At 35.6% G+C, this 24313-nt stretch overlaps 1 protein-coding gene across 1 annotated transcript in view; it reads left to right on the top strand.

Moving 5' to 3' along the window:
- The first annotated feature begins 1282 nt into the window (after nt 1-1282).
- Nucleotides 1283-24313, top strand: part of LOC149530631 (AMMECR1 family) — a 42717-nt gene continuing 19686 nt past the window's right edge. Inside the window, exons 1-2 of the mRNA XM_089811160.1 lie at nt 1283-1723; nt 6120-6239. Coding sequence (XP_089667286.1) covers nt 1620-1723; nt 6120-6239 — 224 coding nt within the window. The 5' untranslated portion in view covers nt 1283-1619. The remainder of the gene's footprint in view (nt 1724-6119; nt 6240-24313) is intronic.

Genomic DNA, 24313 nt, shown 5'->3' with positions numbered 1-24313 from the left:
ACGAATTAGGTTGGCCTTCCTCTTTTTGTTCTCATTGGTGGATGAAATTCAGATAAGGCCCCTCTTCTACTTCTCCAGTGGTAAAGCAAAGGCCCCTAGTGAGCCATTAAACCAATTATTTTCCAAAGACACTCGTACCATTTTCACTATCTCCCATGTTTGTATTTTCCCCTGTGGACCTCACCCTCCAAGAGTATTGTAGACTTATGTTAATAACTGATGACTCTGCCTAGGGTAAAAACCAACCTATAGAAGGAGCGAGTGAGTCCATCTTGTAAGAATGATATTTCCCTATATAGCACGTGACATTAATGATTTATCCATCTACCCAAGCCACAACGGGCGACTGCAAAGCCCACACTCACCCCTTTGCTGATGCCCCTGCCTCATGACCTCCTTTGCATCCGAGATTTAATCTCCTCATCCAAGCATCTGTTATGGTCCATGGCAATTCACCCCAGAGCCAAGGCAGAAGCAGGTTTGTGGTAGAATGCACCTTGGAAATAACTTGGTGTCTATCCTCAAAGCTCGAGCACTATTTTTCGGTGGAACATGTCCATCTAGCACCTCTGTTTATTTTTCCAATTGAAATTTCTACGAGATGAATCATTTGCCAGTTTGAACATGACACTTCCCAACGAAGGATCCCTTGGGAAGTAGCATATCGGTTGATTAAATATGATCCATACTACCACGATGTCATTTTGAGCATGGAAAACTTAGCTCGACTTACTGAAGGAAAAATAGATATTTCTAAAATGTTACACATAGTTGACACACAAGAAGACATGCTCATGCCAAATTATCAGATTGATGCCTAGGATAATAATGACATAATGCCAAATTATAAAATTGATACAGATGAGGATAATGATGACATGATGCCAAATTATCAGATTGATGTAGACGAGGATAAAATAATGATATGTAACATATTTTACTATCAACTTAACCATTATACCTTTTGATACAATAAATACTAAACAAATTATACTTCTCAATCCTCATTATCTACACTTCTACTAAAAGTAAGTGTGATAGGACAAACCAAAATTCAATAAGTTTAGAAATTTGATCCTCTATTTTTAACGAGCCCAAAGAAGGCCACCATTTTAGAGGGTTCCGAAGCTTGCACGGGATTGAAGCACACTAGTATCGCGGGAAAAATTAAAGTCATGCTTGTGAGCAAATTAATTAAAATCAGATGCCGTGACAAGCAGATCAATCCTGAGAGGGTCCCATCAACCAGGCATCAAAACCTGGTCTCCTAGAGATGCTTTTCGCTTTTCACCATTCGAGGGATCCCTCCTTTTTACTCCACCCAGCTCCTCTCTTCTTTATAATTGGCCTACTTCGTCAAAATATCCGGTTGAGCTGGAAAGGAGCAATGCAGGAAATTCTGTATTCCTTTGGTCCTGTATGAATTAATTCTCTGTTCTCCATTAGTCCTGGACAACAGACGGAGTGTGAAGAAGCCATCACGCTCAACCCCATGAAATCCAGCTCAAGCTACAAATTCTTGGCAATCGTTGTGGCTGTATACAGAATTTAGCAGTTTTTTGGTACAAACATACATTCATTTCCCTATTTTGAATTGATTCAAACGGAGGAGGCTCAAAATGGTGGCTGCAAGCGAAGAAATGGCGGTCTACTGCTTCGATACGCTCGTCTCGCATTACACGAGCGAGCTGGTGCCTCCTCCCGCCTTTGACGAAGGCCAACAGTAAGTCTTTTGGTTTTTTTTTTGCTTCCTGATTTTTCTGCCTCTGATCCTCTTTTCCGTTGCTGAGTTTGTAAGGATGTCAGTGTTTAATGTCTGAGTGGGTTGTGGTGAGATTCGAACCTTTGTAATCCTGGTCAAAGAGGTTGTTTTGGGTCTTCGTTTTTAATCAGTATGTTTCTATGTGTTAGACATGAACTTTGAGCTTATCCCTATCCGGAAACTAAATTTCTGGGATTTGAGGCGGGTTTTGGCGAAAGTTCTTCATCATATTGAATTTTTTTCTCTCTTATTTGGGCTCGATTGAATAAATTCCCCCTTTTCAGAGGTAATCTCTTGATTAGATGTCACAACTGGGTGGTATCGCATCTGTCAAACTTAGCTGGGGCATCTACCTGGTCTCATCTGGTGGATGCGCTGTATCCAGCTTGTTAGTGTGTTATTCTTACCTGTATGGTTGCTGCCTATACTGCATCCAGTGTGTTGATGTGATATCTTACCAAATTTAAATGGCTTATAAATCTATTTCTCCGCTCTTTATCTGTGATTTTGTTGTAGTATGAATCTCCTTGCCTTTTCTTGAGGTGAACTTGGTATGCCTTTTGTCATTACGACGATAATTTTTTTATTCATTTATACCTCTTGTTGCTCAAACTTTAAGCTCATCTCATTCATGAATATTATTGCTCAAAGCAAGGGGGGTTTTTCTTTCCAATGAAATTCACAGTAGGACTTCTGCTTCAATACGGTTTCAACAAATCAAGCCTTTATTGATCCAACTGCACTAGGAGTGACATGGGTATCCAGCCCCTGCAATGCACCTGAGCATTCATGCTCCTCATACATTATAATGGATGCCTTGGTGCATCATAGGGGTTGTATAGCTATTTCCTACTGGAAAGGCCTTAGGATACAATCCTATGAAAGGGAATTGGGCTTCTATTTTTACCGAGGACATTCTTCCGAAATTACAAAACGCAGCTTGTAGAATAAAACAGTTGTTTCCAAGTAAAACTTTAAAAGAGAAGTTTCGCATGTGTAGCATGTTTGCCTTAAGCTGGTGCTCTGAAGGGTGCTGAAATTTTCTTCCACCTGTTTTGAAGTATATATGGCAGTTTGCAGGACATTTAAAAAAATAAAATTCGACAAAAAATGGATCTTTCATTTGCATAAAATGCCTATATTTCTCATTTGAAACTATTTTCACTGCCACCCAATATCCTGTCACTTGAAAAGTATCAAAAAGTATACAGGACCATTAGGTTGGACAAGGCTTCTAATTTTACTTAATAGCACCACCTGAGAAGTTTTTCTTTGTTCCACTTCCATGTGACCACTTGCATATATATACAGAGATGATGAAAATTAAACTCTGTTGATCATGGCATAGGTCAGTGATCAGGAACGTTTTAAATTGAATTCGTCTGTTAATTTTGATTGAACTCAGGTGATATACCCTAGGGGAAATCAGTCAAGTTGCAATTATAACAAGTAAGGCCATAAGGAGGGCCAAATGGATGGTACACACCCCATGACTCTTAGAGTGACATGCATTAAGAGAGCTACTAAATTAGAACAATAGTATCTAAGTCTTGGATGTTCAATTTAATTTACTCAAGTTATTTAATAATGCATGTAAAAACATGAACGGAATACAATGATTACTTGCTAAAAATGAATAAGCCTGCCCCACTTTGCTCGTGACATTCTCCACTTTGTCCTGCCTCACTACAAATGAAACTCTTAACGACAATGAAACTCTGATGCCAATGAGGGCAAGAAGAACCTTAACATGGAGAGTGGAAGCAAAGCCTGCACCTTGAATGATATTAATAGAGCATTCAAGTAGTAAGAGGCAAAACACTACATCATTTCAATAACCCCTACCTATTTTTATGAATAGACAAACTAAAAGCATGATGAACTCATGGTAGTAAGAGGCAAACCACTACATCATCTCATTAACCCCTTCCTGTTTTTATGAACAGACAAACTAAAAGCATGAAGAACTCATGCAGCATTTCAATTTAAGTAGCCCTCATTCCAACTTTGATATCTACCGACAGTCCCATCCAAACATAAAATATGGCTCCATGGCCCAAATTAGACACGTTTTTGTTTGTGCTTACCCCTTCATTATAATTCATTCCTGCCAACCATAAAATATTGATTATCTTAACAGAGGCATGCTTTACAAACAATTAAACAAAAAAGCTTATCATGTGTCTTGACTCTCAAACATTACTAAAAAATAAAAAATAGATGAGTTGAAGCTACAATGATTGCCAAGAATTTGTAGCTTGTGTTGGATTTGTCTTGGATTAATTCGCATGCCCCACTTTGTCCTAGACATTTTGCATAGAGCATTATCAATCTATGCATTGACCCTTTTGTGGTGGTATACGGCGATGATGTTAGTCTATCACAAGCCTTGCTATAGATGTGTGATTGTACTAGTTGCTAGCTCTGGACTATGACTTTGTTCATTGTCACCTTCTTTTACAATTTTGGGACCTTCCTTCATGTGGTATACCGTATTTTTTAATTGCTCTTTGATTGTATGGTCAGGGGTTTTACTTTTAACTGTTTTGATTTTAGCTGTTCCAGTTGTATATTCATCGTTACAGTGTCTACTAGTTTATTGCTGCTTATTTTCAGAACGTAGCGTTTTAAAAAATTCTGGTACTTCATTATTGTGATTGAATGTGTTTTACCTGTCAACCGACTTTTGTCATTTATGGACATTAATATGATTTTTTCTTTGGTTTATATCTTTGATTCTTGGAGTGATAGTCTTTCTTATTTTTTCTGGCCTTTTCTTTGATATTTTTTTTCAGAACCTAGTGTTTTAAAAAACGCTCTCTTCATTATCATAATTGAATGTAGTTTTACCTGTCAACTGACTTATTTCTCTATGGACATTAGTATGATCTTTTCTTTGATTTATATTTCTGATCCTTGCAGTTATAGTCTTTCTTATCTTTTTGGCCTTTCTTTTGATGTTTTTTGGATTTATCTTTAGGAAAATTTGCATCACGGGATTTGACTGGTGACTCATTTTAATGGAGTTTTGGCAGCAGGACTTATTACATTGAATTTGGAAATTGTTTCACTAGTATTTGCTTGCAAATTATTGAGATAAAAACTTGTTGGGATCTGTATATACGTTGCTGTTTCTCTGTATTGTGATCTTAAATGCTAGTTCTTACTTTAGTATACATGCTAAGGTAAATACTATACATTGCTCCACTGCTTGGAGGTGCAATAGGTACAAGGGTGTTGATATAGAAATTTGGAGAATATTCTGGTTAACATGATGGGAACAAAGAACACAACTTGAAACATCTTCAAGATTAAGGTTATGTGCAGACACTTTGTGTTGGAGTAGTTTAATGTCAATTCCTTCAACACACGTAGACGTGTATAAGTTTAAAGTAGTGCTTTCATACTGCTTAGTCAAAAAATGGGTTTTAATTGTCATCTAATTAGTTAAGCAGGGAAGAGAGTTCTCGAGTCCCCTGAGTGGGTAATAGTGTATTTGGGATGTTACTGGACAAAATATCAAATGGAGTAATGGAAAAGGGAAGTAGACTTCTCATTCTGCATCCCGATGTATGATAGTTCCAACCAAAGACAATTCCAGAACTAATTGTATTTGAAAACATATAGTGAAAGCATACTTTGCATGTCAAAACATATACTAAAAACATGTTTTCTGTGTTTTATTTGAATTACAATGTGTTACAATTTATTTATTTATTAATGACATGGGACATGTTCTTGTGTGAATCTTGGCACGTGGTCTAATTCCTGTTAAAACTTATTTCAACTTTATTTGCTCTATTTTATCACCATTTTCCATAAATTTGTTATTTACCTGCTATAACAACACCCTCTTTTGAAGTTACAGGAATATTCAGTTCTATACATCAAATACTATTACAAGCAGAAAAATGTGAATAGAATAGGATACTATTTAAAATGTAAGATACCAAAATCATTGTCTCTTGACTGAGAAACTTCGTTTAGATCATATGAATTAGTGCTATAAATGGGTTGATTACTCTGTTTGAAAACTACCATCCTGATCTTTTGAGCTGATCAGCAATTCTGAATCAATTTATTTGTTTGATTTATTTTATAAGTAAATGGGATGTTTTGAATTAAATGCAAGATAGAAATGCCTATTGGATTGCTTCAAATTAGTTTGTACTATCAAAAACTTGTTGCCTTCTGAGGCCTTTGATATCAGATTGATATTTGCTAGCAATTATTCATCATTATCCACCTTGGCTATATATGTGGTATTCTAAGAGTTGTCTTTGTTAAGTTTTTATAGGGCACCTGCTCTTTCAGTATGATATTAACTCATGTTGATTTCTTGCTTGGTTTCTTTCAGTCCATTATTTGTTACTTGGAAAAAAATCGTAAATGGTGGAGAGCCTCGACTAAGAGGATGCATTGGCACTTTGGAAGCTCGGGGTCTTTTTACTGGATTTAAGGATTATGCACTAACAAGGTCAGTGTTTAGATATGTTCACTTGCATTCTTTCCCTACATTCTTGTGATTTTACTTTAATGTATATATATATTCTTTATATTAGTTACAGGAATGTGTCATTTCTCATTTTGATACAAAAGGTATATGCTGTCTCCACTTTACAGAGCAAACTTCAAATTGCAACTATGCTTCTCTTATGTAATTTTGGTTCTGAATGCTAATAATTTTTTTCCTCATAACTGCAAATATTCTTAATAATCTTTATAAGTTTGAATTTATATCTTGTAGAAAACTGCCATTTTATTAGCCAATAGGAAAATGCATGGTGAACATTTGGCCTTCATTAATTAGGAATGAAGGAAAAGTTTATGAAAATATAAACTACCAGCCCATTAAGCAAATATTTTGGATTTATATTGTTTGCAAGGGTAACTTGTATTAATACTTAGTTGATGTGGGTGCAGTGGCACAATGTTTTTTGTCTTAAAAAAGTATCCAGTCAGGGATGATGCTCTCTTGAGTTTTTAAGCAAAATACTAGATTGAATCCACAACCAATGATTAAACAATTAATCTGGAAAAGTTTGGCAACATGGGTGGGTTACATCTACAGTTTCATCTTGTCACGGCAAGCCATTGGCATGTCAAGCCTGCCGGTAACAAGTGATGATTATCTTGAATGCTTTTCTGTGTAAGTCCTAACATAATTTCTATCAGCAATATAACCAGTTCGAGCTAAGATCACATCTGTACTCTCCCCCAATGATACAGAAGTGAGATTGAGTGTTATCATGGATTATGATGACCTCTTCTTCTTTGGCCATTGTCAAGTATCCTATTAAACCTGTTTTTATTTTTCTGATTATTTTAAGCAAGGGCTGAATTACAAATTGATGTTGTTAAGATTTAAGAAGATTTGCTTTCATGTGTCACAAAATTGTATTGGGAGACTGGAGTTAGATGTTTCCAAAAAAAGGCCCCTGAAGAGTGAATTTTAAGTGTACTCTTTCATGCTTAGTTACTGATTCGTGAAACTAATCCAATTCGGGCACATGAATCGGATTTGTGGATCCGTGATTTTTCTTTACCCCAATTATGATTTGTGGAGGATTCGCGCGCGTGTGTGTATATATATATATATATTTAAATATAGATATGTGCATTATATATACTAAAAAATGAGAGAAATATACATAATTCTAAAACTAAATCATTTCATGGTATGAATGTATGGATCAAAGCCGATATGATTATAAGAAAATAATTGGATTTTTTTTTCAAAAACTCAAAAAAAAGAAGCAGCCAAAAAATTATTTTTTATTTGGAAGAATCTGGACGAATCCAGGCACGGATCCAGATCCAGATCGGGTTCGAATCCGGAACCAGCCTCTAGGGCATGAACCCGGTAACTAAGCTTTGATGGATTCATTTGGAAAATTTTACAAAGTGAAGACAAATTGAAACAAAAAACTCTAACTGAAAATCAGCAGACAATCTATTTTGCAGTGTTTTTTTCCTGCATCTAGTGATCCTTATATGGTAAGTAGAAACCCCTTCTATGATGCTATTTTTTTGCCTTTTTGTTGGTATCTATAAAGTTATTGATGAGTCTTGATGTGGTGCTTTATAGATTCTGTGATCCTTATGGGGTAGGCTTTTTTTTTTCTCCTATGTATTAGTGAAATATATTATTTAAAGCTGCATGGTCTTCTCGTATGCTTCATATCAATTTAAACCAGCTTACATTTGTAAATTTTAAAAAATCCATTTCACGAATCTGTGATCGGAATGAAATTTTAGATATTGGAGCTGTAAGTCATCAGAGTGGGTGTTTTCATCTAAATATGTAATTACTGCTATTTGCAATGATGGGAGCTACTGGCCGGGAATTATAGCACACCTACCCTTTTCATTGCACTGTGCCAAATTATTGTTGTTCTATATCAAGTTAATTCAGCAATAGCAAAGGAGTTTGAATTTCATTGATTACATATTTTAGTTATTATGCTTTCCAGATAAGAGGAATTTGTTTAATATTTTCAACATACCATAAATCTATTTGTATTCTTACTGAAAAAGGTTGTTGTCTCATTGCAAATTCAGTGAGTTTTTCTACAATGTGCATAATTCACTATCCATGTTCTATAGAGACACTTGTAAGGTTTCTCTGAAGGTTATGCTATTAAATATTCAGCACCTTTTGCAGACCCCTGGCAAATTGCTGTCTTTTAATATGTTTTGTCATTTTTCATTTTCAACAATCAGGTTGTTAATGACATGAATTGTTTGTTCTCTGGTTGTAACGATTTATCATTGGTTGGTTTAAAACTTTGAAGTGATAAAAATTAAGAAAAATGATGCATCATGAAGGTAGCTGTGATGTCAAGGCCTTAAGTATGGTTTGCTGGCAGGAGCTCTGGCCCTTGACTTGCTGCCCCTAGGTCCTTGCTCTGGTCTAAAAGGAATTTTTTTTTTTTGACCTGCGCTGGATGGAAGTCATACAGTTTTTCCCTATATTTAGCTGGAAATAAGAAACACTAACTTTTTAAAAATCTCTTTGGGTGAAATATTCTGCAGATTATATTCTTAATCAAATCCAGTATTTGAATTTTGTATATTCTTTTGGTTGGTGAGTGAATCCCAATTTCGACTAATGCTACGTATTATCAACATATTATGTGTTAATTAATTTTAAGCGTCTCATGCATTATTGAAGCATTTTTTTTTTGTATTTATATAATTTTTAATTGGCCAATTATTTGTGGAGGCCCATGTCTGATGCAAAACTTTGAGGCCTAGGATGCTGAATTTTTGCTAAGGCGGATTTGTCTAACTATGAAACAAATATCTCATAATTCATAGGCCTTATTGACATTACATTTAGTGAATATGTGGTTTTGATCCCCATTGCTCACTATCTTATTATATATTAAGAATTTTTAGATGACCCACTTCTTTCAGTATACACACTGATCGGGGTGACAGTGCAAATGGTTATGAATCCTTGAGAGATGTTCCCTTTGTTAACAACTTGGTGGTAGGATCTGTAAGACACTTTTTGGCTCCTTGTAGAGGATCAATGACCCTTCTTGTACATGGTCTAGACTATAGACATGCATTTGAGAATATTTATTTTGTGTATAGAGTTGTCAGCTGTGTAAGCTAGCAGAGGCAATAGGCCTAACTCCCCTTCCGTCATCAAGCTATTGATAGTCTCATAAAGTCTTTCTTGGCTAGTGTTGTAACAACTGGCATTCTTGGATTGCTCATTCAACAACACATGTTTATATACATACGGACTTGCATTGTGTATATGTGGTTGGGCTTTTGTCCTTTTATTTTCTTTAATTGCCCCCTAATTCTAGTCCTAGATTTCCTTATTTGTGGTTGTTTGAGTTTTTTCATCCTTTATTATGCATTAGAGCTTGATTTATGATGCATTGAGTCATATTGACCTACTTTAGTCATTCATGGACTTAAGTATTAATATATTTCTTTCTTTTGGAGGGATAGTACCAAAGTCTCTTCTATATGTTTCAGAGTCTCTGCTAAATACTTTATCAAAGTGTGAACGATTGATGATATTTAAGAGAATGGGAGCAGTCCTTTCTCTCGCCTCCATCAGATGTTATTTTCAGCATTATTGGAGCTCTGAATGAGGCATGGTGTGCAAGATGAAAAGTGATAGATTATTGTTCATTAAATTATTAGTGATTCGTAAACTTAATTGGCTAATTTTAAATTTTAATTTGCATTTTCTTAACATCATTAGTTGACATCATAGAGTTATAGCACTGTGGGGCTACCCCTTCTCTCTTCACCACCTTCCTTTGGGAATTCTGAAAGAATCATGATGGTTTAGAACTTTAGCGTCTTTACAGCTTAGGATGTGGTGTATACACAAGAAGTACAATAATGTAATATCATCTTAATCTACATCTTAACTTTCCAATCTTATTAATGAATTCATTTAGGCGTTCCTAATTAAATGACCTGTTGCAACAGAATAGGTTAATCTTAATCTTGTGCCTTCTCCCTTTTGCTTATATCTGCTTGCTTTAGTTAAATTGTGAACAAAAATCTTTTCATGTTGAATGGTAAAAATTGTGTTCAAGTATATTCTAACCTTTGCTTATGATTGGTTTTCCGAGAATATGAACTGGTCTGAGATTGCAAATAAACACGATTATTCTTAATCCAGTATGTAGTCCATTATTTCCCTCTGCATTAACCCATTTTATCTTTTGCTGAAACCTTCCTTTGTTTTTGAAAACCATCTCTGTTCTCCTTTGTTGCATCTCCCTATTGCTGCATGGGATTTGGCTTTATTGACATGGGGCCTTTTCTATCTTGGTGACCTCATGGGTTTCTCTCCAGGGAGAAGGAGTGCATTTGTAGCCAATAGACCGTGTCCATTTCAGCTCACTTGCTTATAGTGAAGCTCTTTGTCAGAGGTTTATCCAACTCCAACCTTTCTTAGGTTCTAGCATAATTAGCTGATCTTTTTCCTCGAGGTTCCTGTGATGTGCACTTAAAGCCTATCATGTAGTTAGATACTGTTCCAAAAACATTTTTTGATTGTAGCTTGTGAGGCTTGGCGCAAAATCTTATTCACGTTAGAGCTCTGAATGACATTTTTTCCAACAAGTTGAACCCAATGTGTTGGTATTTTATGAATAGTCCAGCAATCCGAAGAACCAAGGGCCTCCTTTAGGGATCTTTTCACAATCACAATTATTGAATTTTTTAAAAAGTTGCAATGTAAGCATTCTTTTGAACATACCTTGATTTCATATCTACAAAAATATACTTTTCCATGCATAGTTTTATTCCACGTACGGTTGCATTTCCAGAAATTTGCATATGAGCCCTATGAGTATTGATGAAGGGCTACTGTACCCAACAGTGCTTGGATACCACTGGTGAAGGGTGCTCCCCTTATACATGTTCTGTTACACTATGAAGGATTACTCCTCCCAACATTCGCACTTAGCATAACAAAGAGAATAACTCACAAAATTGCAAGAAATAATGTGCCTTCTGTCTCCCAATAAATTGAACTACAAATTCATCAATTACAAAATAGGAGCAATGCATACTTTACAATATGCAAGATGGAGCTACAAGCTTTGCTTCTTAAGCTCTGTAAAGGAGGACTCAACTTTGATTGATGAAACAATTTTCCCAAGCACTAATTAACAGTACTTTTTGTGATTCTTCAAAATTCCATGCCCCCTTTTGTTGAACAACACATGGCCATCAACAAAAACAACACACAGCCAATAAGAGACTTTCCAACTTTCCAAAATGGGCACTTAAAGAGGTGTCTCTTCAATTTTCCAATGTAGGTGCCTAAAGAGGTGACTTTTCTTATTGTTATTTACAACCACCAAGATGTGTAAGCTTGACTTCCTCTTCCTTTAATGGATGCCAAGATGGATTATTTCTTCATTTTTGCTTTATATTAAATGAAAAAATGTGCCCCCTCATGAAAATTATGACTGCCATTTGATAAAGTCCAAGTGCCCTTTGAACATTTTCCAAGGTACATGGAGACTGCTTGCATATCGACTTTATTTTCCTATCCTAAACTGAATTAAGAATAAACATTTTTTTTGGATGAAGCAGGCTTTACCCACACCCATGTATGCTCCTGCATCAAATATAATTCTCTAGAAGCTCAATTTCAGTTTTCCACACTTGTTTTTCCTCTCTTGCCTTCAGGCATATATTCATACACTTGGATTTGTATTCTAATATAGCTGCATTCATAGAAATCTTCATATGAGCCCTATACTATCCTGTAGATGCTCAATTTAAGCTCCGAGTAGATGTCTGTCCTCCTTTACCTTAGGCTCAATCAATTTTTGACCCTGAAAGTACTTTTCCTTTCCTCCAGTGTTTTTGATCATATTGACATGCTTACATGCTTTGATCTGAGTCAAGACACTGTTTTCCTTAATGATTTTTATCAGGGAACTGATTCCACAGTAATTTTGTGTGTGAATCCTCTCATTTTTATTCTAGCTTGATTAAACAAAATGTCTTGAGAACGAATCCTGAAATCCAGAGAAGAATTTTAAAGCATCAGGGTCTCTAGATTAAACCTTCCTCTTCGCTTCTGAAGAAGATAATAAAAACATATGGCCATGTCCCAAAGAAATGCTAGACCTCAGAAGATAGGCGACAGAGTAGTATATAGAATATTAGGCTACTTGGTATGTATGCCACGTACTAGTTCACATCCCCTAAGGATAAAACATAAAACAATAAATTATGAATATATACAAAAATCTTGTTTACAATGTATTTGTGTATTTATGTGCATACAGGAAACCTTGATCTCTTGAGATATATTTAGAAAAAACAAGTTTTGCATATATTTACAATTGGAATTGGAATTCAATTTAAAAATGTTTAGGGTCTTCAACGAAGGGCAGATTAAAAAGTAATCAAAGGAAGTATTAGCTATTTGCAGAGGGAATGTAAGGGAAAGCACTTTCTACTAATTAGAATTTGTTTAACTTTTGGGTAATACATTATTATTCAATATTGAGCTTTTGGGATCTTGACTGAATGGGGTAAAAGTTGATAAAAGGAAATTTAATTTGGTTGTGAAAGAAATAAAGATGGAAAGCATATTTCAATTTTTAGGAACCCCAACCTTTTGGCAATAGCCGTTATAAGTGAAATTCAACTAAAGGAAGCTTTTCTCAAATTAGCTTTTGATTAGCGGGTGAGCAAAAGTAGTTAAATGAAGTGTTAGTTACCTGTAAGGGGATAAATGGTAAGTTGCTAAATTGGGTATGGTTACGAGTATGTGTACGTGGGTATGATATGTGGTATGACACCTTTTTTCTTTTTAGGGGTGGGTACATTTATAGGCTAAACTGTGATTAAGTATATGCTAAATGAAACCATTACAAATTTCAAATTTTGAAACATGATATAATAATGGAAAGTCAGACTTCAATATCGAAGGGCTCAAAGTTTTTGATTAAAGTAAAAGCAGGTTTTGAGGGGACCAGAAACCCCATAAAAGTATATTTTAAAAGGTATCTAGAACCTGACTAGGATGGAATACTGCCATAGATATTACAGAAATAGTCTAGCAGCCAAGAACAGACAAACAAACTACAGCCTAGAAAGAGAATGGCAAATGAGGAGCCAGCTGCCCAAGAGAATCCAGCACACAAGGCCCAAGTCCTAACAGAAAAAAACCATCTCTACAGATTAGAGATTCATGGGGTTTTGAGGCCTCCTCAAACTGTAACACAGGGTTTTAACATGGCTCCCTAAGCCATCAATACAAACCATGAGAGTCCAACAAAGCATGTGTAGAGAGAACTGAACTCCATTCAGGGATTGGAACATCCCAAAACCTGCCGTCAACAATAGCCAAAAACAACCAGCCACCTGCAAACAGCCGAGGGAAAAGAGAGTCTCCTTCCCAACACAAAAGCAATTTCAAAACAAACAAGGGTTTAAACATGGAACCTGAAACTATAAAGAGGGAATCACTAAAAACTTGGATTTTTTGTCATCGCTCATAAAACTAGCATAAGGGGTTAGAACAAGGAACCCCCAAACCAACCGATCCAGAAGACCAGCAACAACAACCTGCAAGAAAGAGAGCAACTGAAACACCTGCTGCAACCAATAAAGGCCTGAATCTTGCCAAAACACACAAGGTTAACAGGGTACCCTTAACCCAAAAAATAACAAAATGGGTTTTGTCAAGGCTCCCAGAACCTTCCTAAACATTAGCTGAAATTTAAAGCGTAACCAGCTCGCTGGTCTAGTAATAAACATAGGGTTTTGACCAGGGACCCTTAACCTGATTCATCATAAGCCACCAACAAAAATCCAACTCAACAGAAAAACTCCTCCCCAACTCCATTAGAGAGAAACCCAGCTCAGTAGGGACTGCAAAGAGATGGATGGACAACGAATAAATCCCTGTTGAGATCCATCTGTCACCAAATGACCATGTCAGAGAGAAGAATGCCAGCAACAACATGACACCTCTTTCATCCAACTACAAACCACCTCAATTGGCTGAGCCTCCACCTCAGTAGGAACTTCCACCTCTATAGGATGCAGACAAGAAGAGGAAAGGAGCAGCAAGGTCTTCAACTACCATAGTGCCATGGAGTGAGACCCCACCTTGATAGGGATCAACGCCACCATACAGATAGTGAAACCAGGAAGAGCCCATCCAAGAGAAAGAGCCCTTAAAAGAAAAATCACAATGAGAATCGGGGCTTCAAGGAAGAAAGCCAGAACAAAGTAACTTAACACAGAAAACAGAAAAACCATCTTTAGAGATGACACCAAAAAGCACTTTGGGGCTAAACCCCTCATCAATGCTGGAACTGCTGCATCAATGGAGGTCGAGGGCATCTGAAACCTCCCTAACCCCATCGAAGAGTTGAGACAAAGAAGCTAACAGTTCCCAACAACCAAAGGGAAAGAGGAACTAGATGCCCCCATCTGAAATTACTCCATCATCCTAGACAGCCAAGCCCCAAGAGATGGGGACAAGACAAATCGAGTAGCTGGAAAACAAAGCAGGCTGGGGTATATTTAAAGGCGCCATGGTTTGTGCCGATGGCTAAAGAACGCCACATACGCTCCAGCCCTTGATTCCAAGCATCGCTAAACCCTCCAACTCGAATAACACTAAAGAAAAGAACATAAAGCCCCTGCCATCTGCATCATCGCCATCATTGGTCTCACCATTGTTGCAAGATTTTGAAGCCCTAACCCTCATTACTTTCACCACATGTCTTCCCTCGAGGCTTTTGATCGCAAGGTTCAAAGTCGAATGCTATGATAATCAATCATTGCTTAATATCTAGATAATGCAATTAGCAATTAGTTCACTTTGACATCATATGGGTCGTCATCAAGACCAAAATTCTCATCTACATTAACATCAGATAATGCAATTAGATTAGGAAAACCAAATGGAGCCCCATCATCACTTGGACTAAAAGTATCTGGGCTGCTTGACTCCTCAAAAATGAAAGACTGTGCAACAAAAGAAGGATCCAAGTCAATTTACTTTTGTTTTACATCCCACAACCTTGTTGCTCCTTCCTCGTACTCATCACCTTGGGGAGTAAGAAGGTGCAAGTTGGAATGTAGGTAAACTAGTTCCTTTGCTTTGCTTGATGCCTATAAGTTGTGCTTCATTGTGTGGATTGAGTATGTATTTTGTTTAGTTGAAGATGAAGTAGCGACACATTGAAGCAAAGAGAGCTTTAATTGCAATTGTTAAATCAACAATTTTATACATCAAAACTGCGAATCTTAAAATAGTAATTTTATAATGATAAAACCAAACTTAGTTGTAGCTAAAAAAATCATAAAACTGTGATTTAATTCTAACTGCAAGAACTTGAAGGTCTAGCCATTTGTGGCCATTAAGGTGTGATTAAGAGTGAGTATCCTTGCTATACTTGTCAGGGAGAGCGGAAACACTTTGAGTAGTGGAGGTTTCAAAATCAACATATTACGATCAAGGAAGAGTTTATTAAGATCTTTCCCAAACCGTCATTGACTTTTACTTTGTTGTATGGTGGTAAACTTCCTTTCTTAGCAAAGATCTCCTTGTTGTAATATTTGGGAGTCAATGCAAGCACAAGAATATGGAATGGGTGGGCTAATTTTGTTTAGTTGAAGAAGAACTAGCAAGCTATTGAAGCAAAGTGAGCTCTCACCGCAATTGTTAAATCAACAATCTTGTTAATCAAAACCTTAAAATTGAAAGTAGTAATTTAAAAATGATACAACCAAATTTAGAAAATGGCTAAAATTTTCATAAGCCTGTGATTAAATTTTGATTGCAAGAACTTGAAAGTATGGCAATTTGTAGCCATTGAGGTACACTGAAGATGAGTATCTTTCTTATGCTTGTGATTAAATTTTGATTGCAAGAACTTGAAAGTATGGCAATTTGTGGCCATTGAGGTACACCGAAGATGAGTATACTTCTTATGCTTGTGTTGGAGAGTGGAAACACTTCAACTCGTAAGAGTCTACAAAATCAAGAAATCAATTGGTAATTATATCTTCCATATCAGGATTAAGGAAGAGTTTATCAAGAGGTTTCCTAAATCCTTGATTGTCTTTTGCTTCATGGTATGGTAGTAACCTTGTTAGCTTAGCAACAACCTCTTTATTGTAATATATGGGAGTCAATGCAAAGGTAAGAAAATGTAATGGGTTCGGCCATTTTGTTTTAATGCTCAACATAAATTGATTGCACCTCTTTGAAGAAGGTTTCTTTAGGTTCTTTTTTATTTTGCATTAATAATGGACTTCGTCTTTCCAATACTGAGTCAAAGCTATCATAAACCTCTCCTAATCATGGCTTATTCCTGTTAGTAAAGCAAATCATACTCACATGGGTTTAGTGAAATTAAGAAGATATTCCACATGATCCCACTAAGTGTCATCTAAATTCATTTGCTTTGCATTTGCTACACTTGGGGTGTTGGACTATTTCTATATGAATCATGATTGGCTAATTATCATTCTAGAAAGGGCCTCATGCACTGTCACAAGATTTCTAGAAGATTGTGTTTGATGTATCTCTTGTCTAAGCAGCCTATTTGGAAAAGAAATTTAAAAACATAAACACAAAAGAAGAAAGTATATTTTATTTAAAAAAATAAATTAATAGGCTAAAACATAAAATAAAGCAATTGTATTTTTTAAATTACCTTCAATAGAATGATTTAAAATTAACTGTGACATATGGTGGTTTGTGATGGATATTTTGGACTTCTTTAGCCTTAGCATAGGCTTGTTTAATTCAAACTTTTTTCATACCCAATTGTTGTAGCACGAGGTTGAGTAAATGCATAGCACAAGATGTCCAAAAATATATGAGATTCATGTCCCAACTAACATACTAGTACCTCTGCGATTCTTCACATTGTTATAACTTGGACATCATATGAGGATCAACTTTATGAATGCACATACATGATGCTAGGAATGTACATTCGTCACTTGCCCCTTAGAATCCAAGACTTTTGGAAACATCACACTTTTGGTCAGACTAAAATTACATTATCTAATGGTTAATTTTTTGCATCTTTCCATATGTTGCAAATAATGCACTTTTTCCCAACGAGACCTTAATGGGAGCTAATGAAGTTGCAGCATGCTTGACCTCTTTTGATAGTAGAGTCTCATAAGTTGGGCTTGTCTACCCCTTTGGAGCTTCATTTATTTTTCTTACCATTTCTTTTCTTTATTGTGATGGAACAACATTGGTCGACAAACTATTTGCATAGAAGCATCATGGTTAAATTCTCTGTGTTTCCTTTGTTCTTGTCACATTACTAGCCTTCTCTTCACTCCTACCTAAAAATGGATGGTTTTCTACGATAATATTAGGTATGACACTTTATGTATGAGATGAAGAAGCAGATGGCCTTTGTGAGTCCCTTTCTCGATGGATGTCCAATCTATTTTTAACCATTGCATTTGCTTCCTCTTTGTCTTTAATATTTTTTGTCCTTCTATAAGTTGGTATAGGTGCACTAAGTTTTCCTAGACAAGCTTTGATTCCCAATGCACGATTTGCACCAATTGGCCTTTCACCTCATTGTATAAACTTGTAGAACCACTTATTACACAGCCACATGCCAAATGTATGCCTCCCCACTTGGAATTTTCTGTATTGTTTTTACATGAGTCCGCAGAGGGAAATTGGGGTCAATTTTGAATGAGGGTTTGATGATTGAACTAGAACTAGTGCCATGGTAAAAAATTAAAATATAATATATTCTTTATGTGCAACATGCCTACAATTTGTAAATAGAAGTTTGGAAAACAAATTAAACTCACATAATTTACATTACATCTAAACTTTATAATTCAATCAAAATAGCAAATATGAAATTTGATACATCAATGTATTGAATTATAGTATTATTTTATCAACAGTAATGTTAATCATATACTAAGTTTTGATATGTAGATCAACCATTTAGTAAGTTTATTGAAGTATATAACTATAACAATTTGTATTTTATAATATACATGTATATTCTATATAATCATATTTTAATAATGTAAGCTAAAAATATAATATGTAAAGAAATCTATTTATATATGTATATTTTGATGGATAAGCTCTATCTAAGGGGTGACTCCCATTATATTAATTCACGAAAAAAACACGCCAGCTTGATGTTAAATAAAATTCTCAAGCTATCCAAGAAGTGATCAAAGGCACAAATGATTTGGGGTGGAGAAAAAAATCTTGAGCAATGCCCTAACAAAAATTTGAAGATGTCTATATGATTCCAGATGATTTTGTCCCTGAAAAGATGTAACACTTCCTTTTGATTGTTCTCCATCTTGAGAACATTCACTACAAGCACTTCTGTAATAGATCCCATCACAAGGTTTTGATTGAAAGAAGAAATATCACGAGATGTTGGCTCTAAAGCATTAGGTTTGATGAATGCTTGTGAAAGAAACTTTCTCCAAATTTTCCTATCCATAATTAGAATTGGCATTTGGTTAAAATATTGCATAGGTTTTACCATCATGGAAGTGCTCTTTGCTAGTTTCTTGCATTCCAAAATTCTGCATGACAGCCTTTGCAACACCCTCTTAATCAGGTTTATTGGGTTTCCTAAATTGTGCAAACAAATCCTTTTGAACATGAAAACAATCATGAAGGGCCTCCATCGGACCATCCTATTAATCACTTTGTCATATTCCAAACAATTGTTTGATGTTGCATAAATAATTGTCACTCGAACAAGTGAAGAACCAATACAAGGAACTTATGAAATTTGCAACAAGTGAGCTATCTTTTGAGATCACCATTAATTGGAAATTACACAGAGTAGTTCATTTAGTCATATTCTACTATGCTAGATCTTTCCTCCAAAATTTGGTTCAATTTGATCACACGCATGAAATCTTTGTTTTTTGAAAATCTCAGTTTGCTTGACCCCTTGATTGGCCAAGAAGTTTGGCAAACAATTAGATTTCCTGAAATTCTGTTAGGTAGTATTCTTCCTTTTGTTCTAGTTTGACCAAATCTCATGAACAACAATTTCCACTTTTTGATTATTCTTAATTTAATTGCATTTATGCATACTAGTGAATCTTCCTCAACTTTTATTTTTCTAACGCTTTATGAAGGCATTCTAAGCACTGAACATATCTCTGATTTTTGCTTTGCTGCTGGTTTTAACTGTTTTTGGATTTTCTTGGAAAGAGCCCATACCAACCTCCTAATTTGCTCTTATTATACACCTAGCATCATAAGTCCTGTCAAAATTTAGCTTCAATTGCCCTTGGGGAGGTGCTTGTCACTTAATGATTCCCCTTTTTTTGTACTCCCCATTAGATTTTCCCATGTTCAGAGAGGAGGGTATATTAAATCCAGGCCATTTCAAGATGAAGTCATCCAAACTAAAAAATGATGCTTTCCCAAATTCTCTAGTTTTAGCATTAAATATCTTGCAGTAGTTGAGAGACATTATGTTCCTTATGATTAAATCTCCTTATGTTTTGCTCCTTTCATATTTTTCATATAAGCATGGAGGAGTTGGTTATGTTAAATCTGTAACTTTGATCTCATACCGATCTGATTGTACAGATTGTACAGACCTAATCATGCATGGAATGCCTTTATAATAAAGGCCTATATATAACTGTTCCTTCCTTAGGCATGATCGGCATCTCCTTTGGCTTAATGTTATTTGAATATAAACTTAACTAATCTTAGTTTGATTAATAACAAAAGCTATTCCTCCTTTGACGCCAATTATGAGAAAACAATTCAGGGCCAACCTAGATAGGGACATGTCCCTTCTAGGGACATGCCTCCCTTCTAGGGACATGCCCTTTGGTTGCCTAATTTATATAGGGTATGTTTATGGATAAAGGACACGTGATTTAAATGGTCTGCTCCTTTAGCAATACTGCTCTATCTGAATACTTGTAGAGATAAATCATTTTCTAGAATAATATTTATGTTATTGGTAGCACTTCATACAAGTTCAATTATATAAGATCATCTTCAGCAAAAGCAGTAAGGCATTGTTTCAATTTGGAAGTTCAGAATCAGAAACTTTACATGGTATTAGAGCTCTGGTAGTCGAACTTAGGCTCTGCAAATTGACAATCAGACTTTATATATATCTAGCAACATCCTTCTATCTTCAATGGCAAGCACAATCAGACTTGAGGAGAGGTTTGATGGGAAAGAAGATTTCGTTGTTTGGAAATTCAGAATTATGATGATTCTTGAAGACAATGATGTGAAACAGTTCGTTGATTCAGCATCCACGCAACCTGATGTTGAACCTAATAAAACTATCTGGAGTAAAGGAAACAAGAAAGCCATGCAGATCATATCAAGATGGAGTGAAAAATGAAATAGTACCTATGCTAATGAAACATCAAACAACATTTCATATGATGAATGCATTATTAAATGCATATGAGGTTAACAATGCAAGAACCCTTGCACTAAAAAGGCAACTAAATCATATACAGATAAAGAAGGGAGAATCTATGAACTCTTTCTTCCTAAGGGTGGCCTGTTTACGAGACGAACTCACAAGTATAGGGACCATAATTGAAGACAAGGAACTAACACTTATGGCCATAGATGGGGTTACCAAATTCCTGGGAAACATTTTCACAAGGAGTAAGTGCTAGAGACAATCTTCCAGACTTTAATAGATTTAAAGGAGATTGCCTGCAAGAAGAATCTAGGAAACTTAAGGAGGAAGATTGAAAATTGAAGACGAAAAACTTCATGTTCTCAATACAAATTTCTATAAAGATAAGAAGCACTTCAGGAAGAAGAAGGGTAATCAAAGAAATGACTATTACATCCCAATTTTTGACCTAATTTAAAATATAGCTGTTAAGGTTCTCATGAAGTCAGTCGACAGTTAAATTTGTTATAATCTTTCGGAGTGGTAAGATGGTTAGTGATTATAATGCGAAGATAACATGCTAGTTGATTATTTATCATGAATTCATAGAACTGAAAAGGTGGTTAGATGTTATGATTAAATAACTTGATTAGTAATATGATTTAATTGTGGATAATTTCCTTGTAGGAAGACGTCGAAGGGGTGGAAGCATTGTCAGAAAAGAATTAGGCATATGAGCATCATCATCACTGGGCAAATGGGTTGAGGACTTAGCGACCTGAACATCAAGATACAATCGATTAAACCGCATGAGCTATTAAACAAATAATTTAAAACATAAAATAATCTAATTTAATGTAATACTTACCTCAAAGGATTTTAAATGATCTTTTATCTTATTATATAATATATCTATGTACATACACATAGATATATAAAATGAAGTGACACCATTGTATTATTTTATTATAATAAAATGATCCCACCTCACCACTATATTTACATGTACGTATAAAAATATAAATCGTAATAATTTTCAAATTATAACCTTCAATCTTCTTCCATCTTTTTATTCTTTTTCTTGTTTGAAAACCAAATTAACACTCGGCATTTTTAATTGGCATTCAAAGAGCCAAGATATTCTTTAAGTTACGGAAGCCAAAGAGTCCTTAACCTTTAATATTTATATTATGGGTTGGAAGAGACGGGATATTCAAGAAGTTACATTCCCGACTTCCATATGTTATTATCGATTTCTCCTTGATCATTCCGACTTCCATCCATAATTGATGCCATGCTAAATCAATCAAACTTTTTGCAATTCCATTCGAAAACCTTTACCTTTCTTAGCAGTGCCATTCTTAATGCAGTCTGCCGTATGTGCTCCTTTCTATGCTAAGGAATTGAGTTGTATTTTTACACTATGGTTATGCTTGGAAGACATTCATATATTTCAAGCACCGACTCCCATATTATTACCATCCTCTTCCATAATCCGATTACGTTGCTCTTAGCACCAATATCACTGCAGATATCATTTTTAACCATTGCCATGTTCCTTTCCACGATTTCTTAATTATACTGTTGTTATGTAATAAAACGTGAGCAATCTCTATATTGGTATTTGCGTTCAAGATCTCTCCTGAAATGAGTGAGGCAGAATGAGTAAGCATTCAGCAAGACTTCACCTCTCCTCCATGTTATATCAGGTTATGTGGATAACCGGAAAATCCAAGTATTGTATTATGTTTTCCTTTATTAGTTGTTACTGCATTCTGATTATACAGCAGTAAGTTACATTATTTATCATGATAATATCTTGTTGATATTACAGAATTGATCCTCCTTAAAGTAGAATTGATTATGGCAAGTGAAAGTCAAGTAACTATAATATGAATCCATGAATCATTATGCCAATGGAGATAGAGTTGAACAATAATTTCTGCAATCTTTAAGAATTTTTTTCTCAAATCACATATTGTGATAAGTTAGAATATATGTATATATCAATCATGAATTAGTTGAGAATCAATAGACAGAGCCGATTGTTCTGAGATCCGAACACCTAGGATTCACCGGTTGTATAGCCAAAGAAAAGGTGAAGAGGTGAGATGGAGTTTGCAATGACAGAGAAATAAAAGTCAGATATGATCAAAGTAACGTGACTCAAACCCGGCTCGGATTTGGCAAGGATAACTTGACTCAAACCAGGCTCAGACTCGACAGTGACTCGACAAAGTGAAAAAACTTTGAAATTTTGAGATTTTTTAGGATTTAAAGAACATTCCATGCACTTGTTATTGAATAAAGCTTAAAGACACAATAACATCATTAAATAGAAGGTAATTTGATCATAATGCACATACTTAAAAGTTAAACATACATCGATTACATAAGTACAATACTACAAAGGTAAATTGCTAAATAATAAATAGTAGTTGAAGGAAATATTATAAAAGTAAAACATAGATATATAAAATGATAAATCCATGAAACCCATCAAAATGTATATGAAATCTAACACATTAATAGTTATCATCAAATGTTCCAAATTCTGATCATATGTTAAGTTAAATAAAAAGTTAAAACAAGACTATAGCTATGGCTCCTAGTTCTTATCGTCATCCTCATCCTCATCCCCAACCTCAACCTCAGGCTCAGTATAATCTATAAAATGTCTTTTAGTAAGGCGTCTAAGGTAGGTCTTGGAGGACTGATTAGCCACAGCATCAGCTTGTGAGGTGCCTCTAGGATCAACTATAGTCTCTGGCTCTGCCAATGCCTGTGAGGTGCCATTAGGAACAACTGGAGCTCTCTGGTCCTCTGCTGCCATAGCCACGGCCTTAGCCTCTCTGTCTGCCTCGTCAACCCACTCTAGGTCCTCATCATCAAAGACAGGATCAATAGCCTCAGTGATCCACTTAGACTCTGGATCAACCTCCTCTAGAGTAATTGGAGAGGTGTCACTATCCAAAATCTCCTTGGTCCTAATGCGTAGGTTGTAATGCACAAAGACTAGCATATTCATTTTCTCCATAGACAACTTGTTACGCCTCTTCGAGTGGATGTGCTCGAACATGCTCTAATTGCCTTCACATCCAGAAGCACTACTTGGTTGGCTCATTATGCGGATGGCGATTTGTTGAAGGTTTTTGGTTGAAGGTCCAAACGTTTTCCTTCATCTATCTGAATTTTGAAAAAAGGAAAAGAAAAAAATATTAGTCTCATTTCAAAATTTGAACTTTAAAACTAGAAATTTACAAACTAGATTGTATAAGGCTTAAGCTGCAATTTTTACCTGGCTGCAATTTTGTACAACCTTCTTTGCAAATTTGACTTGAAAAAATGGGCCCTGATGCATTATTATAGGCATCCATCTCAAGCAATATATCTATGGCATTAGTGGCCATCTTCGATATCACAGTGATATCGCAGTGTATAGGTCACTAAGAACCTCCTCATCTGTCTTGAAATCTTCACAGAAGCTGTATGCCGGATTGAGGTAATAGGCTGCTGCGTGGATGGGCTTATGAAGCTGATTTTGCCATTTCTATCAATTATGTCCCAAATAGGGCCATACTTGACCTCAACTCCTACATATTTGGCCTTAATAATCTCCTTGGCCCTATCCATGCCCTCATATATGTAGCCCATAGAGGGCTTC

The sequence above is a fragment of the Cupressus sempervirens genome, chromosome 11 (genome assembly GCF_028749045.1).
Source record: "Cupressus sempervirens isolate cs-2001-9-10 chromosome 11, ASM2874904v1, whole genome shotgun sequence".
In the NCBI taxonomy this organism is placed as follows: domain Eukaryota; kingdom Viridiplantae; phylum Streptophyta; class Pinopsida; order Cupressales; family Cupressaceae; genus Cupressus; species Cupressus sempervirens.
The sequence above is the reverse complement of the archived record's forward strand: the minus strand, read 5'-3'. Positions and strand labels throughout refer to the sequence as shown.